This window comes from Asterias rubens, chromosome 5 (genome assembly GCF_902459465.1).
Source record: "Asterias rubens chromosome 5, eAstRub1.3, whole genome shotgun sequence".
Taxonomy (NCBI): Eukaryota; Metazoa; Echinodermata; class Asteroidea; order Forcipulatida; family Asteriidae; genus Asterias; species Asterias rubens.
In genome coordinates this window covers 1,157,700-1,175,720 of record NC_047066.1, presented here as the reverse complement: position 1 = coordinate 1,175,720, position 18,021 = coordinate 1,157,700, and the positions used below count along the sequence as shown (strand labels likewise).

At 38.5% G+C, this 18,021-nt stretch overlaps 2 protein-coding genes across 5 annotated transcripts; both read right to left on the bottom strand.

Annotated features, from left to right (window-relative positions):
* Nucleotides 1-1,011: 1,011 nt before the first annotated feature.
* On the bottom strand, nucleotides 1,012-8,048 carry LOC117290786 (vitamin K epoxide reductase complex subunit 1-like protein 1). Its single transcript, XM_033772340.1, has 3 exons — nucleotides 7,727-8,048; nucleotides 6,758-6,867; nucleotides 1,012-3,443 (listed from the first exon to the last, which is right to left on the bottom strand). Exons 1-3 carry the CDS (start codon nucleotides 7,918-7,920, stop codon nucleotides 3,229-3,231), a joined length of 519 nt encoding a protein of 172 aa, XP_033628231.1. The 5' UTR covers nucleotides 7,921-8,048; the 3' UTR covers nucleotides 1,012-3,228.
* A 2,353-nt stretch (nucleotides 8,049-10,401) lies between these two features.
* On the bottom strand, nucleotides 10,402-17,974 carry LOC117289901. Of its 4 annotated transcripts, none has more exons than XM_033771101.1 (5): nucleotides 17,867-17,974; nucleotides 16,331-16,716; nucleotides 14,729-14,879; nucleotides 13,972-14,110; nucleotides 10,402-11,611 (listed from the first exon to the last, which is right to left on the bottom strand). In XM_033771101.1, exons 2-5 carry the CDS (start codon nucleotides 16,550-16,552, stop codon nucleotides 11,521-11,523), a joined length of 603 nt encoding a protein of 200 aa, XP_033626992.1. In that variant the 5' UTR covers nucleotides 16,553-16,716; nucleotides 17,867-17,974; the 3' UTR covers nucleotides 10,402-11,520. The 4 variants fall into 4 exon arrangements, with proteins under 4 accessions (XP_033626992.1, XP_033626993.1, XP_033626994.1 ...); XM_033771102.1 differs by lacking the exon at nucleotides 17,867-17,974 and adding an exon at nucleotides 17,278-17,338; XM_033771103.1 differs by lacking the exon at nucleotides 17,867-17,974 and adding an exon at nucleotides 17,286-17,326.
* Between the last annotated feature and the right edge of the window lie 47 nt (nucleotides 17,975-18,021).

Below are 18,021 nucleotides of genomic sequence, written 5' to 3'. Positions count from 1 at the left end.
ATATGCTAATAATTATTTTGAGTAATTACCAATAGTGTCCAATGCCTTTAATTAAAGCTATTGGACCCTTTCGGTAAACAGTATTGTCCAAGGCCCACACATCGTGTATCACAACTAATATATAAAATAACAAACCTGTGAAAATTTAGGCTCAATCAAACCTGTGAAAATTTAGGCTCAATCGGTCATCGGAGTCGGGAGAAAATAATGGGAAAACGTTTCGCCGTGTCATGACATGTGTTTAAAAGAAATCCGTAATTGTCGATATCGAGAATTAATATTGTTTTACTGTTTTCTAAAAAAGTAAAGCATTTCATGGAATAATATTTTAAGAGAAGTCTTTCTCCACTACCTTCTGTAAACCCTGTAAGTTATTTGTAAATATGTGATTTTTTTTTTCCTGTACCGAAAGGGTCCAATGGCTTGAAGAACCACAGAGCCTGCCAACAATGCACAATTTGTACAGCCCAAACGGAAGAAGTTATAAATCTAGGGGATTTCACTATCGGATTTTGATCACTTCTGATCCCCTTTTAAACCCATATTAAACCCATATTAAATTGCACTAAAGCCAGTAAAACATTATAGTTGTTAAATTATGTTTTATTAGTTAATAAGTCATGACTAAAGGAACGTTAACATAAGGAAATCTTTAACAATACCCTTTACCAAGATACAATAAGAACATCATTTAAACACTATTACACAATAATAAAAATAACAAAGAAGTGTATTTGTTCAGGACGACCACCAAATCACCTTGTTGCCCCCCCCCCCCCCCACCAATTACTTGAAGGCATCACGTTGTTATGCGTTTTACCGTTTTTAATGGGATGAGAGGTGGCCTTTACCAAATCACTTCCGTCTTACCGAGGCATAAGACTATCATGAATAGGTTAAAGTGATATTTCACAACATAAAATGACAAACAATAAAGACATCTAGCTAGAACCTTTTTTATACATCTATGGTTTTACACGAAAACAAACAAGTCAATTTTGACAATTCTTGACACCGTTAACTATTTTTCTCTACAATAGTTCAAAGATCAAAATAAGGCAGCTCGTTTAATATGTTCCACACCCTTGAGAGAACATATTACTTCATCACTTAGGGAACTTCATTGGCTAACAATTAGAGAACGAATCCATTTCAAGATTGCTCTTCTTGTATTTAAATGCTTTAACAAAACTACACCTCATTATATTAACACTTTACTGTCACATTACACTCCTCCGCGATTTCTTCGGTCCACACTTGACATCACTCGCTTGAATGTTCCCTGAGCAAACAAAGTTCTAAGTCGGAAGGCTTTCAGTGTGGCTGCGTCCATGATTTGGAACAATCTCCCAACTGCCATTAGGGAATCTAATACTCTATCTGCTTTTCGTAAAGTCCTTAAGACTCACCGTTTTCCAAGTTAATTTATTTCTAGTGCGCTATGATCTTGATGGAATAGCGCATTATAAATGTTAATTGTTATGTTATGTTATGTTATGTTATGTTATATGTTAATAGCATAATTACATAAGGTATAAATGTTACCCGACTTGTGTGTGTTTCTAAAGACCGCATTGATGAAAATGCAACAGATACTGTAGGCCTACCACAAAGGAGTGATCTTGTTCATCCAGGACACTTCCTTGCAGCCAAGATACTGCACTGGTCATATATTGGAAAGATTGTATTTGATTTAACACGTATCACATAAATTAAAGAGTTTTAAAAACAAATCATTTTATACCACAATTTGTTATTGACTGGTAAGCAGTTTGAGAAAAGCTAATTCTATTTTCTGAATTATATAAGTATAACATTAGCCATTGTTACATTTTTTTTGTAGTGCCCCTTTCTTCATCACAGTCGTTGATACAAATTGTATGGTGCGATCTCTATCAAATGCAAGATGAATCCGTTCTTCAATTAGGCTGTGTACAATTTTGTGCTTGGGTGAGTACCATGCTTTGTGGCTCTTGTAAAAATGGTCTGTAAAAACTCGTCTCACAGACCCTAAAAGTTATGAATTGTGATTGAATCAAGCAGTGAATTGCACATTATTGAAAACAATATATTATTGCTGAAATGAGAACAAGAAAAGCATTATTTTTCTTTGGTTGCTTTGTTCCAAAAACAAAACTGTGGAGTAAAACTTTAAAAAAAGAAAGTATGATTTTAAATAAAGGCAGTAAATGTGTTTATTTTGTACATACATTGCTACAATAAAATCCCCTTATGTCATTAATAATTATGTTATAAACTATTATTTTTCATTTGATTCATAAAATGAGCCCGAGGAAGGTTGTCTGGTCCTTTATAAAAACAAAAAACTACACTTCTTTAAGAATACTTGGAGATTTTTAAAGAAAAACACAACCTCCTACAAGTATGTCTTAAGTATGAAGTAACTTTGCTTTAAAGAACTTAATTTGTCTTAAAAAGGTTACGTAGCTAGACAGAACTCTGGGGGCACTTCTTGGGACCGCTACAAAGGATCTTTTGGGAAAACATTTAATATCTACGATCGAAAGATAGAAAAATCCTTTCTCATTTTAAAACATTCTTTATATACACAGGATTATTTCAATTTTTATATATATTCATAGATTATAAAATATGGGGATTCCGAATAATTGTGTATGCACCATTAACTGGGAGTGCAGTGCAGGCCTTAGGATGTTTATAGATTAATGACCTGTAACTATATTCCTGCGCACATGTTGACTGTCACATCAAAAAAAGGCGCTGTCATTATTGCACTGTTCATAATTCCATGTACAGCCACAGATCTGGGCCAAATTTCAGGGCTCTGCTTACCACCGAATTCTACGCTTGCGATCACCATTCTTGGCTTGGAATTCCCTACAGTGTAAGTAGAGCCATAAATTTGGGCCCAGCTAAGGTCCTGACAACAATAGACCATATTGAATAACCCCTACTTTGCTATGAAAGTCGCCATCTTGTAGGGAGAACTGTACATGTCTAGGCGTCCAAACGCGTACATCAGAAAAGCACCCAGAGCGCAGCTTATCGGTTTGATTTATACGGCACATGCACGCACACTTGCACGCACACACTCACAGATGCCATCTTGTAGGTCAGATATTTGAATGGTGACATCATATTCAATACGGTCTATACCCCTCCAATGCTGCAGTCGGGGGGGGGGGGGTAATCTCATCAGAGGGCTAGGTGAAGTCTACCAAGGATTGTAACTGTCACACAATATCTTCATTCTTTCTTTTTTGAAAGGTTCCTCTTTAAGTATGTCCACTTGAGAATGTTGACGCCTAGCAACAGGGCATTGACGATGTAGGTTGAGATACAAACGATGCAAGCATCTTCTAAGATGAAGTAGAGGATGTAGCCGAGATAGACAGAGCCAAGATTGGCCAGGATGGAAGTCATGATCAGGAAGTTACAGGCAGACAATGTGTGAATCTGACCTGAAAAACAAACAAGCAAAATAGATGAGTTGTAACAATATTACACTGTAAAATATATTTAAAAGTGCAATTTTTTTGACTGAACTGAAACTTCAAATTCAAAAGAAGATTCCTCCCACAAAACCACCTCCCCCCCCCCAAAAAAAAAGGCTAAATTTCCAAAATCTATCTCTTAATTTTTTTGCTCTTTTCTGACTTTTAATTTTTTTGCTCTTTTTAATCTTCAATGTTGCCAGAGAGAAACAGCCAAACTCAGCCCAACTGGCGCACTTAGTACATGCAATGCCAATTTAAGACAGCGCCCTCTGTCAAATTTACATGTAGCCTATTTATTTTTAGTCCGGCCTGCCAGCCTGCCAGAACTTGACTTTTACTCTTTTCCAGTCAGTACTCCATTTACATCACAATGACTGTCTTTGTTTGTTTCTATTTGGCCTAAATAATAGATACTGTAGCCTTATTAATAGTTATCAGTCTAGCTTACAGTGTAATCAAATGGCCTTGAGTGGGATCCAGGCTATGATGGCTACATGCAAGGTGCTGAAGTGATTCAGCACATCCTTTTGGTTTTGGAATGTTCATAATAAAGCCTATGACCATTGTTTCACTTTATTCTAATCTACAAGCATTAGCCTAACATTTAAGAGCAGTAATGCTGCTCTAAACTAGAACAAAAATCATGCTTGGACCTTGGACTTTGAAAACAGAAATTGCTTCTCAGTAAATTTATTACAAAAGATATGTAAAATAAACATTTTTATTGATAAAAAATAAAAATTTATGGTTGCTAAATTATTTGATATTTTGTGTTGATAACATGAGATTAAACCAGCAACAGATGGCACACAACCCTCACTCTCTCAATCTAGAATATTAAACAAACTGGGACAAATTGTAACAAGTGAAGCTAAAATTGAATTAAAGTTTTAATTGAAATGTAGAAGTTGCTGGTATTTTGTGCATTCAGTTTTTACTAAAGCACCCTTCAGGTTCTAGTCCTGGTAATACTTGAAACACATTGTGACACGTTGTACATAATTAACAACACAACCAAGCTTGTCTACCCCTGCAAACTGCGAACCTCCTATTGTCCCTCTTTGTTGCAACAGCTCCCATTGGTTTTACACATGTTTTCCAACTGAGGACCATTCCCAATCATTGGACTCTATGGTCCTGTTTTGTTATATGTCCGCTGTTTGAACTCACAAACAGCACACACATCAGTGTTGTAGGTCTGGGGACAGGTCCCGGCCTGACCGGAGATTCTGTTCCCCCGGAGACTCTGTCCCCCCATACAGCGAACTGTGCACAAACTTATTCTGAAAGCGCCCTCTTTTGAACATTCCTCCTCCAGCCCATGTTAATTTCCTAAACAGGGGACAGAATCGTCGGCAGACAGAGTTCCCTGGGACACCTGTATAGAAACCCGACTCCAGCAGACTGTTGAGGTCTCGGCTGTTTCCAGGTCTCCCTCTGAACTCGGACATTAATGTCTTGGTCTCAGACGGAAGATCTTAGTCTTGAACTTTAGTCTCTTTTACAACGCTGACACACATACATTGTACCACAATGCTTGAGTTGATAAATTTGATAATAGTTGTTTTAATTCTTTATTTTTTAATCTATAAAGTATATCCTGGATTAAAAAGATGGTATTTTAACCTGGATTGTTAATTACTATACACCTTGTCAGAAACAACTGAAGGAATCACTACAAACTTAATGAATTTCAAACCTTTTTTTCCCCTGCGGTATGAACTGCCAGGAATTATGAACAGGCAGAGCGTAAAGTTACCTTGTCCTAAATCAAGCCTAAAGTCCTTATCCTAAACAAATGTTCACAATGTTGTGGCTGATTAAACATAATGCAATGATTTCAATAAAGCAAAGATGTCCTAAAAAATGTTGATGAAAAAACTTTTTTTGCATAGCCTACTCCAGGCCCGATTTTTCATTCTTCATGGGCAAGGGCACCAAGGCTCTCTCTCTACCTGATGATCAGACATCCCACTCCTACCCTGCCGATTCTTCATTCTTCATGGGCAAGGGCACCAAGGCTCTCTCTCTACCTGATGATCAGACATCCCACTCCTACCCTGCCGATTCTTCATTCTTCATGGGCAAGGGCACCAAGGCTCTCTCTCTACCTGATGATCAGACATCCCACTCCTACCCTGCCGATTCTTCATTCTTCATGGGCAAGGGCACCAAGGCTCTCTCTCTACCTGATGATCAGACATCCCACTCCTACCCTGCCGATTCTTCATTCTTCATGGGCAAGGGCACCAAGGCTCTCTCTCTACCTGATGATCAGACATCCCACTCCTACCCTGCCGATTCTTCATTCTTCATGGGCAAGGGCACCAAGGCTCTCTCTCTACCTGATGATCAGACATCCCACTCCTACCCTGCCGATTCTTCATTCTTCATGGGCAAGGGCACCAAGGCTCTCTCTCTACCTGATGATCAGACATCCCACTCCTACCCTGCCGATTCTTCATTCTTCATGGGCAAGGGCACCAAGGCTCTCTCTCTACCTGATGATCAGACATCCCACTCCTACCCTGCCGATTCTTCATTCTTCATGGGCAAGGGCACCAAGGCTCTCTCTCTACCTGATGATCAGACATCCCACTCCTACCCTGCCGATTCTTCATTCTTCATGGGCAAGGGCACCAAGGCTCTCTCTCTACCTGATGATCAGACATCCCACTCCTACCCTGCCGAATCTTCATTCTTCATGGGCAAGGGCACCAAGGCTCTCTCTCTACCTGATGATCAGACATCCCACTCCTACCCTGCCGATTCTTCATTCTTCATGGGCAAGGGCACCAAGGCTCTCTCTCTACCTGATGATCAGACATCCCACTCCTACCCTGCCGATTCTTCATTCTTCATGGGCAAGGGCACCAAGGCTCTCTCTCTACCTGATGATCAGACATCCCACTCCTACCCTGCCGATTCTTCATTCTTCATGGGCAAGGGCACCAAGGCTCTTTCTCTACGATGATCAGACATCCCACTCCTACCCTGCCGATTCTTCATTCTTCATGGGCAAGGGCACCAAGGCCCTTTCTCTACCTGATGATCAGACATCCCACTCCTACCCTGCCGATTCTTCATTCTTCATGGGCAAGGGCACCAAGGCCCTTTCTCTGCTTGTTGCAGGGGGTACTTTACTTCTTTTTCTCTTATGAGATACTGAGAGCGCGCAACACAAAAACATTATTTAGCCTATTTGTTGTGTTAAAAAAAATAACTGGTCACAATTTCAGAAGAAAAAGGGAAACAGTTAGTTAGTTTAAAGTACTTACCAATTAAAACTTGAAGAAAGTAGAAAAGAATACCAAATATGCTGTTAGGTTGATTCAATATATGATGTTCTCCTAGAACTCGCCCAATAATTCCAAACCCTCTTCCGTACCTGCCATAATCAGGGAAAATTAAGCCTTCGTTTATTCATTTGAAATCTTCGCAAAAAACTTAAAGAGCATAAACCGAATAAAGACTACAAAGATGGGTGCATAATTTATTGAGTACATAGGTGGTCATTGTTGTGGTGAGGCCCCCGTCACGGCAATCCGTCGACTTGTCTGACAGTTGAAAAAAAAGTCTGTCGAGTTGTCCGAATGGTCGAGCTGTCTCAACCGTCGAGTTGTAATGGTCGAGTTGTCCTATGGACGAGTTGTCTGAACACTAACTAGCCTACCCGGTAGACTAGTGTATTATAGTACTAGTGCGAGTATAGTTAAAGATCATAGTGTTTATTGCATGCTCTACATGGTAAGATTAAGAACAATTTACACCACAAGGCAGGGTTGCGCACAGGTTGTTAATGGTCTGCCGCGGTAAGATAGTCAAGTTGTGGCGGTGCTCTCGCGAGAACACTGCTCTCGCGCAACTGCTGGTTGTCAACTTCTAACTATAGTTCTACTCCCCATTTACATGGGACGGTAGTCGTGAGAGCAGTAGTTTCGTGGAGCCAGCAGTCTAGCGACGAAAATACCATGGGAATCACGGGGAACTCAATTAGGAATAGAGTCAGAACGCTATCTATCATATCACCGCGACAGACATTTAACGAGGTTGCCCTTGGGTTGGCCTTGATGAAAGGCCAACCCTAAACAAAATATTTATTTGCTTATAATTAAAACGCCTACTTGTTGCACAGAAAGACTATAACTTCATATATAATATGTAGATTAATTCGTTTTAACACAAGCTACTGACTGGATGATACTGATAGTATTTGTGAAACTCCGCTAACCACAACAGTTACTTACCTAGATGTAAACACTTTGGAACAGCTAACGCTTTGACCAATGTCACACATCGCCGTAAAATCAGGGTTCGATTCCTTTGATGTTTCTACGTACAGTGCATAAACAGAGAGCACAATTCCTAATGCACAAAGTACCCATGATGATAACATATGGGATCTGGGAATACGGATTCTAGATGTGCTTGAAGCCGTCATTTTGAGAAAAACTACCACGCCAAATGAAGAGGGTGGGCCTACCAATGCTTGAATTTACACTCGACTCTTTATCTGACAACCGCGCGCGATCGCTCGTCGTCCGTTGTTTTGTGTCTGGTTGCACAAGATCAACAGTGCACATTGTGTATGTACACAACAATACGATTGTACACGTGTGTTTTTAAGAAGTGGAGTAGCGCCCTCAATTGTCGAATGGGATTGAAAAATAGCCACAATACCAAATTTATTGATCGATAAATAATAATCGTAAGCCACCTGCTAGCCAGCTGCTCCAAATAACAACACGATGTTTACAATAACTTTATAAAAGAGAGTTTAAAAGGCAGTTTAAATTCCAACAAACCAGTTACAATATGACGCGATTTTCCCCCACAAAAAAACAACTCTGTAAATACACTAATACAGGCACGAGAGTTTCTGACAGAAACCTCTGGCAAAAAAAATTGACCCAAGTTTAGTTCACAAGAATGATGGCACTTCAACCACATAATTATTGGAACAGTAACTGAGAGAACTATAGCTGTAGATCAAAGAGCATGTTTTAGGGGTACTTTTTTAGGGAAACAATAGCCTTTTTTCAGCTGAAAGATGGAAGCATGCAACACCTGTGAAGTGCCTCATCTCTGACCAAAACTATTAGCCTCCGTCTTTTCCTCAACAAAACCCTTCATCACTAACTACCAAATAATGTTCAAACAACACAAATTCTACAAAGTAAGCATGTTTTAATCTAACCCATAAAGTCTCACAAGGAATATGTTTCTTCAATAACAAAATATACAACAAGTAGCACAAAATTATAACAAATTTAAGTACTATTTTTACAAATTTCTTCTGAGGCACCAATTATGGCTGTAAGGCCACATTTCATATTAACTTAGTGGGATTTGAAACTTTGCATAGTGGAGAATACAACCCCAGGGTTGTGGAACCACCATGAGAATGAAATCCCTCTCAAGTTGTGGCAATTCTTAAAATGAGTAATTGTTCCACCAACAGTTATTTCCAGAACCCCAACTCATAGAGAGATTTCACTCCCCATGCACACAGTGTTACCGTAAAACCTTACTAGATAACTATTAAGTACATTTGTTTTACCAACCTTTTGATTTTTTGTAAATTTGTACAACAAAGAAAACTTCTTTATGTAATCCGAATACTACATTACTAACACAACCACATAAATCTATCTAATAAATTTAAATACTAAACTAAAAAGTAGAAACACTTATTTAAACTAAACAACTTCACACACCAACAAGAAAGACATGGTTATTTCAGAAATGAAGAATACAATAATATTATAAGAAAACCTTTCACATAAGTAAGAACATACAAACCTTGTGTGAAAAAAACTCCAGTACGTAAGTAAAAAAGTATGAGAGGGTCTTCAGAGTTTTTCTTTTTAGTTTTACAAGATACAAGGGTAATACAATTTTAACAAAATGCTTAGTTTATCTAACCCTGACTTGTATACAAAAGAAATAGTACTTATTGGGTTTTGGAAACAATCTGTAAAGGTGTATCACTTCCTTTAAAGCCATTGGACACTTTCGGTACAGAAACAAAAATAAAAGTTCACAGATTTACAAATAACTTACAGGGTTTACAGAAGGTAATGATAAAAGACTTCTCTTGAAATATTATTCCATGAAATGCTTTACTTTTTGAGAAAACATTAAAACAATATCAATTCTCGATATCGAGAATTACGGATTTATTTTAAACACATGTCATGACACGGCGAAACAGGCGGAAACAAGGGTGAATTTTCCCATTACTTCCTTCCTACTCCGATGACCGATTGAGCCTAAATTTTCACAGGTTTGTTACTTTATATAGAAGTTGTGATACACGAAGTGTGGACCTTGGACAATACTGTTTACCGAAAGTGTCCAATGGCTTTAAATACAATGTGTACATTTTCAATATATTGGAATGTTATGAGCCCTGGCTTTATTATTTTATTTCCTCAAAGAAAATAGGAAATCAAGGTTAAAACACAAGCCAAGTTAACAGTCAATTGACCATTGGAACTTCAATTAACACTCTTGCTTGTTGTCCCCTCCTCAAAAATAATTTGGTAATGTTGGGTAAGTATTTTAACCTTGCAATTCCATGTTCAAATGTAAAATACGCATTTGTGATGTTAGAACTTGCATAGAAAAGTGACTTTTGATTGTAAATAATGTTAGTAATAATAATAATAATAATAATTTGGGGGGCTAATCGTCCTTACTCGCAGCTAAGAGCTGAATTGCGAAGGACGCGGCTACAACGTGTTCGAGAAGCAGGCATGCAAGGGCGCATTCAGCTGCCAGCAACATCAACCCATTATGACCACGGAGCACAGCCAAGTTCGAAAGTGTTTGATTTTTTCCTGAGGGAGGAAAACCGGATAGTCTTGAAAACCCTCGTGGCACAGCAGAGAACCAACGCACAACTCAACTCACATATGGCCCCGACCGGGAATCGAACCGGGGTCACCTTGGTGAGAGGCGAGCGCTTTACGCACAAGCCAACCGTGCCACCGAAATCTGTGAAATCTGTTAACAATTAATCTTAGTTAGAAAAATTATAAACATTTGTAAACGAAATTAACTTGACTAGTGGAGAAGACTTCCACACAATAAAGAAATGACTCCTGTCATTTACAGCACCACAACGAAGAAACAGTTTTTTGGAAGAACTTACATAGCTATTATTTTCGATAGTATCTGTTCTACTGAGAATGTTAACATTTTGCATAGTTGATGTGTTTATTTAACACATTCCACAAGAAATTTCCTTTTATAATTTGCAGCTTTTATTTCAGTTGTACTTGCAAAGGAATTTTTGTTCATTTTGTTATCACCTACTACTCCTTGCTTCGAGTAGAAGAAATGATAACAATTTGCTGGTTAATATTGTGAAGTCTTTAACCTCAGCAACTCTCCTCAAAACAGACCAATTTCATAAACTACTAGAAACTTGACCATTAATCCAACACTTACAGCATTGCTTTGGTTACCCAAATAATTAATTAAAAAGTCCTACTTTTGACTTGAAAGGCACTTCCTAGTCCATTCTCAGTTTATACAAGAGACATGTTATTAACATAAATGTACTATCATAGGCCAAATATGAGGTCTTCAAACAAACCACAGTTGAACAAACCTAGATCGCATTCTTCATCAGGTGATGTGAGTTTTGTTTCATGTGCACCAAAGCTATGCAATGATCTCCCATATCAACTCCATACACATCTCGTCAAACCTGCTTTTTAGCTCATTGCACTTTTCATCTCCACATGAAATTCTGTCAACTCTTTTGTCTTAGTTTTTTCGCCACTTTACTATAAGGGCCTCAGAATAGGCAACTAGAAAGGCGGCGCTCTTCAAATGCTCAATGATTGATTTGATTGAATGATTGATACATACAGAAAGTACAAATTTTTGTAAGTTTTTTTTCATTGGCTGAAGCGAAAAGGACCATGGGTCATTTTAGTTATGTGGCCATGGCTGATGCCAGATTCATAAACACCTTGACCGGGCCTTATTTTGATGTTGCTGGATTGTGTAGATTGTGTAGGTTCAAAGTTCATGAATGACTATAGGAAGATGCCATGCTGTTAACAATACCTCCTTGTCCGGGCATAGAGGGTTTCATATCTTTGGATTTCCGCTTCTCTCTGCAATTAACCAGAATAAAAACAATCTGTCAGTTATTAAATTTGTGCTCCACTTGTCATAAAAAAAAACACAGCTTAAAGCAAACACACAACATCGGTAAACAGTTTTGTCCAAAGGACCACACTTCATGTATCACAACTTATATATAAAATAACAAACCTGAGAAAATTTAGGCTCAATCGGTCATCGGAGTCGGGAGAAAATAACAGGAAAAACCGCCCTTTGTTTCCGCACGTTTCGCCGTGTCATGATATGTGTTTAAAAATAAATCCGTTATTCTCAATATCGAGAATCAATAATTGTTTTAATGTTTTCTCAAAAAGGAAAGCATTTCATGGAATAATATTTCAAGGGAAGTCTTTCACCATTACCTTCTGTAAACCCTGTAAGTTATTTGTAAATCTGTGAGCTTTTAATTTTTGTTCTGTTCAGAAAGTGTCCAATGGCTTTAACTGCTCATACAAAATAAGACACAGGTAAATTGTAATAGTTGCTTCTTACATAGCACACATATCTCTTTCATAATACATCAAACAGTGCAAGTGCCAATAACAGGGTTGTGAAAAGGAAACTACAAGAAATGTTCAATTTTAAATGTGGGAGGAAAATCCAAGTGGGGGGTAAGACACGTTATTAGGTTTGGACTGAAAACCTGATCCACATGCAAGGCTCTGGTCCAAGGTGGGATTTGAACCAGAATCCACAGAGGTGAAAGGCAGGAAAAGAAAACACTGAACCAACTTGATGCCAAATATTGTTAGACCAAGGCACTATTAAATATTTTTATATATATTATCCCCTTCATCAGGTATAGTTAATCCAAACTTCCTCAGGTTCCTGGTAAACATATAACCTCAAACTGCTTATAGCGCTAAGGAGGTTAATATGACCCGTTATCCTGGATAAAAGAACAAATTTGCTGATAAGTGTCATGACCAGGATTCGAACCCACACTCAGATTACTAGGCCATCAGGTTTTGAGTTCGATGCCTAGACCATTACTCGGCCAGGATACGCCGCAAATTTTTTTTTACTAGATCTTGTCTTTGTACCACACAATTCAAATCTCTTCTCAAAACTTCTAATGTCACAGGTTTTCGAAGACTAATTTTGCTGTGTCTGTTTTCTTTCTTTTGCAGCAAAAATGTTGGAAATGTGCACATTACAAGTCTATATTATTATTCCTTATTTATAAACACCCTGGTAAGTTTTTCACTTCCTTTTGGTGGCTAGAGCTAAAGCTGTTTAAGTTCGCCTGGCTTCGGTCGGTGAGCGCACAAGCTAATGTACGCCAATTACAGTTACGCGCAACGCAATTCATAGGTATTAGTAATAGCGCCTAATATGTGTGTACACGCGATGAACACAGACAGATGCGCACAAAAGATTTGTACAAAAGTTGTTGAAAAATCGCAAACTTCACAAAATTTGCAAAAGAAACAGTGTCACTATAATTGTGAGATTGTTTCGCTTTTTAACATATGGGCATTTTTATGAATGGGGATAAAAGAGTCGTGACTCGTTCTTAAACGGCTGTTAAAGGCAGTGGACACTATTGGTAATTACTCAAAATAATTATTAGCATAGAACCTTTGTTGGTGACGAGTAATTGGGGAGGTTGAGGGTTTAAAACATTTTAAAAAACGGCTCCCTCTGAAGTGCCTTAGTTTTCGAGAAAGAAGTAATTTTCCACGAATTTGATTTCGAGACCTCGGATTTAGAATTTGAGGTCTCGAAATCAACCATCTAAACGCACACAACTTCGTGTGACAGGTGTTTTTTTCTTTCATTATTATCTCGCAAGTTCAAATTTTTACAGGTTTGTTTTATTATGCATATGTTGAGGTACACCAACTGTGAAGGCTAGTCTTTGACAATTACCAATAGTGTCCACTGCCTTTAAAAACCTTGCAGGGTGGTGGCCGTGTGATAAAAGCCCTTGCCTTCGACTCGGGCCTTTATCACAAGGCCACGACCCTGTCGGTTTTACAGCTCGGGCCTTTATCACAAGGCCACGACCCTGCAAGGTTTTACAGCTCGGGCCTTTATCACAAGGCCACGACCCTGTCGGTTTTACAGCTCGGGCCTTTATCACAAGGCCACGACCCTGCAAGGTTTTACAGCTCGGGCCTTTATCACAAGGCCACGACCCTGTCGGTTTTACAGTTCGTGGCTTTATCGCACTGCAACCACCCTGCAAGGTTTTACACGGCCGTTTAAAAACTCGCCGTCTACTCTTTTGTTCCCTTATTTACTAAACACTGTAAAGATATTCCAGCTGGACACTCATCACCATCAAGACCAAAACTAGGGCATTCAGTGAACAGCTTTCAGTAAACTTGGGATTCCAATGTTTTACCTCAAATCAGCAACTCTCCTTTGCCACATCAGAAGTTCTCTCTCCAATCTCAGGCTGTATTCTTGTTCTCGTCGCAGCTCATTGGCCAAGTACAGAGATGAACGTACCGAGGTTTTCAACTGCTCAATGTAGTTAAAGGCTGAAAATAAAAGAAAATGAACGAGAAAGCTTGCAACTTTTGAGACACGAAAATCATTTTTTTGTAACCATTGTGAAAGTTGACGGTCAAATCTGAAATCAACTCAAAGCAAAGAAATTAGCTGACTAATTGTTTAACTTTATTCAAAGAAGCAATAGTTATTAGAAAATAATATAAACAGTTGTTGAAAAGAGTTCATTTGTACTATAGGATGGCTGGGGCATCCTTGATTTATGGTTTGGTTGTCCCTAAGGTCCACCAAGAACTTAAATTTTAAGACTTAAAGGGACACGTTGCCTTGGATCGGGCGATTTGGTCCATGAAAAGCGTTTCAAACCATTTGTTAAAAATTGCATTTTATAGTAGAATATAGTAGAAGAAATTTGTTTTAAGAGTAGAATATATTGATCCTCACATGTCACAAATATGCCTCGAAATTGCATGGTTTTCCTTATACGTTGGAATTTGAAACGTCAAAGTTTTTTTCGGTTGAAATTGTTCAATTCCTGCAAAACATTCCATGCAAAACTGCCCTGTGTCGTCAAAATTCGCTTCCCATTCGCATTCGCTGGAAGTACATGTTTATTCCAGGCTTATGGGGAAACACTGTCAACGTACTGTTTTTGAGAATAAAATTCCTGGAGAATGGCGTACGGCCCTCAATATCCTGCAACCCTGGCACCATCATCCTTAAATTAGAATACTGCTGCTGAAGATCCTGACGCCGTTTCTTCTCAACAAGCTTTTTGCCGTCTTTCCTAACTTTGACCTACATGACAAATAATTGAAAGAACTTGTGTAAGTCACATAGTTATTATCGTTATTATTAATATTAAAAAGATATACAGCGCATTGAAACAAACAAGGGCTAGCTTTGAGCTAAAGCAGGTCAAAGGTTGAAGGTCGATGTGATAGCCATTTGCAATGAACTGTTTATGTCAAGTCTGACAACACAGAATCTTTAACTAAGGATATGAAACTTCACAACATTTAGAACTAGCTCTTATAAACAGTTGTCTCTGATAACTAAAGGAGAAAACCACGAGTGGTGAGTCGCCAGTCTGATGAAGCCACTGGTGTTGTGGTGGATTGCACTGTAAAGTGAAAATTTGTTTTCATTCATGAACTGGAATTATTCAAATGAACACCTTTACTATTAAGATATGAAAGGAGTTCCATAAATCTAGCAATAGGATGTGATTATATCACAACCTATGGTAAGGACCACAGAGTGTTAAAGGATTTGGGTACTTTTTCAAAATGTCCACAGATTTACATTAAACTTATTGAAGAAGCTTCCCTTCAAATCTAACTAAGGTTCTGTAGTTATTGAGAAATGAGTAAGACAAGTCACAAAATAATTTTCGTCTTAGTGAGACGAAAAATATTTCACCATGTAAAAACTCATTAACCAGTTATGATAATATGCCATAAACATAGCAATAGCATAACTGGTATATGGGTTCTTACATGCTAAAACTGAGACAAAAATCATTTGTTTTACTCATTTCTAAAACACTGCAGCACCTCAGTAAGACAAATTTCAAGGGAAGCTTTCCACTATAACTACCTTCAATTTGTGTAAGTTTAATGGAAATCCATGGACATTGTGTCTTGTGTGAGGAAAAAGTACATAGACCCTTTAAGATCATCACAATACCATCACGACAACATGTAGTTACTTGAAGTTTAATTACTCAGGCCTGATACTCTCTGGTCATTGCCTCGGTGCCCCATGAAGTTCCAATAGAAATCAGTTTCCCCATCCGAAGCCCCCTTTAGTAAGGAGGAAATGCCTTGCTTGGTGCCCTGATCAAAACGATAGACCAAGTCTGATTGTTAAGGGAACACGTTGCCTTGGATTGGACGAGTTGGTCTATAAAAAGCATTTAAAACCATTTGTGTTGAAATGCATATGGTTAGAAAGATGTTTCTAAAAGTAGAATATAATGATCCACACAAGTATCACTCAAAATTGCACAGTTTTCATTTTACGTCGCAAACTAACATGGTCGTCCATTAAAGGGAGTCAAACCATTGACTCACATAAATGGTCGACCGTGTTAGTCGACGAGGTAAAAAGAAAACCATGCATGTTCGAGGCTTATTTGTAGATCATCGTATTCTACTTTGACAAAATCTTTCTACAGTTACAGAACACTTTTCAAAGACCAACTCGACCGATCCAAGGCAACATGTTCCTTTCATTTATTTTCGGACCTTTAACTTTCCATAGAACTCCTCATCTTGGTAATTTTCTGGTGAAAACTGGGAATCCTTATCGCTGCTTGAGGTCGAAGGTGAGTACAAGAGAAGATCATCTGTGATGGCCGGACTTCCATTGCGGTTGTTATTGCTGTCACATCTCGATTGGGTGGCATCGTAGCTTTCATTTGCGATTCCGCCACGACTAACTGGCAATCGTACTAAATCTGAGTCCATTGTTCTCTCCCCAATGTTCCTTTCCAACTGTTGTTGTCATCTTTTCTTAAAGGCTGGGCAGCAGACGCCACTTTGCATTTTGTGAGGATGAAGATTCAGTGCCTGAAGGCACTTTTAGAAGACACACCATTGTTTGAGCTGTAAGTTGGATTCTCTTTTTGTATCTGGGGAAAAGGACAGCTGTTGTTAAATGAAAATTGCAAAAATCATAATCATTGATCCTTCAGACAGTTATATAACAAAGGGGTCTGATACTACATGTTTAAATATTTTTAAAACACCTTTAAAAGTCGCATGTACCCAACGTATTCTTATCGCACAGGTCAATATCATATTAACAGTAAACTTCCACTGTTAAAACTTTGTTTTGTTTGGGAACACCGATAATATGTCAACAAAATAGATACAATTTGTACACTCCGTGGCGAGGTCAGAGACTGAGATCTTCGACCCTCACCAAAATGTGGAAAAATTTTTACAATTTGTAAACGCTGCGGCGAGGTCGAAGACGGATCTCTTCGACCCTCGCCCGTTATTAACTAGATTTTATTTTTTAACACACATGCATGGATTGGCCCACCTTGTTGAGCTATAAATGGCTCTCTTTTAACATCTGTCTCATCACACAGTCGCCTGGAGAGTGGTGGGCTGTAAAGTGTAATAATGGCGACTGTGATGAGACAGATGTAAAACAAAAGAGAGCCATGATGAAATAAATGATTTACAACTCAACATATAAAAGCCTTGTTGTTGTAGGAAGGGACAAAATTAAAGAAAGATAATAAATAGATTTCCAACCTTTGTTTGTATAGTACCCACCCCCCCCCCCCCCCCCCCCCCCCCCCCCAAACCATGGAGGTATAGCCATGCCTCCATACAAAACACCATACCATAGATGGAGGCTCCATCCACAGAGCTTGCTCTGGATCCCTTGCTCTATCCATAGAGTAAGTCTGGACTACTCTTCAAGTTGAAGTTGCAGTGTTCCCCACTTTGTAACTGTCGGGCTCGAAGATGACCTATGACGTCTATGAAAGATTATCACACCAACACTACATCATGATCATGGAGGAAGGAAGGAACATTTTCTTCGTCCATCCATTCATTTCTTGATTTATGGATCGACCACAGGCATACCATCAACTTATTCCGTTCAAAACTTCACAAAGTCACAAGTGACAAAAGCCAAAGGGAAAATCCTCTCTTCCTTGTCTCATCCCGTCAAATATCTCAACATAAAAATGTGATCCTACCTCCATGGTGAAATCAATCAATTAATTATCATCTTTTTCCAATCATCACCTTTACACTTACCATGCACTTTTATTACAAAGTTTACCAAGCTGGACTCAAAAGGAGGAACACATGTACAAACTTGTTGATTGTTGATGATGATCGATTTGATATTAAAAAAAACAGCGAATACAACATAAATCGTAGTGCACTCTGGGTAGATGTCATGAATCATT

Coding starts and splice junctions, on each gene's coding strand:
- LOC117290786 (XM_033772340.1), bottom strand. CDS start 7,920: ATGACGGCTTCAAGCACATCTAGAATCCGTATTCCCAGATCCCATATG. Junction 6,868..7,726: donor TCCAAAGTGTTTACATCTAG/GTAAGTAACTGT, acceptor TGATTATGGCAG/GTACGGAAGAGGGTTTGGAA. Junction 3,444..6,757: donor CTTTCTTCAAGTTTTAATTG/GTAAGTACTTTA, acceptor TTTGTTTTTCAG/GTCAGATTCACACATTGTCT.
- LOC117289901 (XM_033771101.1), bottom strand. CDS start 16,552: ATGGACTCAGATTTAGTACGATTGCCAGTTAGTCGTGGCGGAATCGCA. Junction 14,111..14,728: donor GAATTTTATTCTCAAAAACA/GTACGTTGACAG, acceptor TTTTATTTTCAG/CCTTTAACTACATTGAGCAG. Junction 11,612..13,971: donor AGGAGAGTTGCTGATTTGAG/GTAAAACATTGG, acceptor GGTTAATTGCAG/AGAGAAGCGGAAATCCAAAG.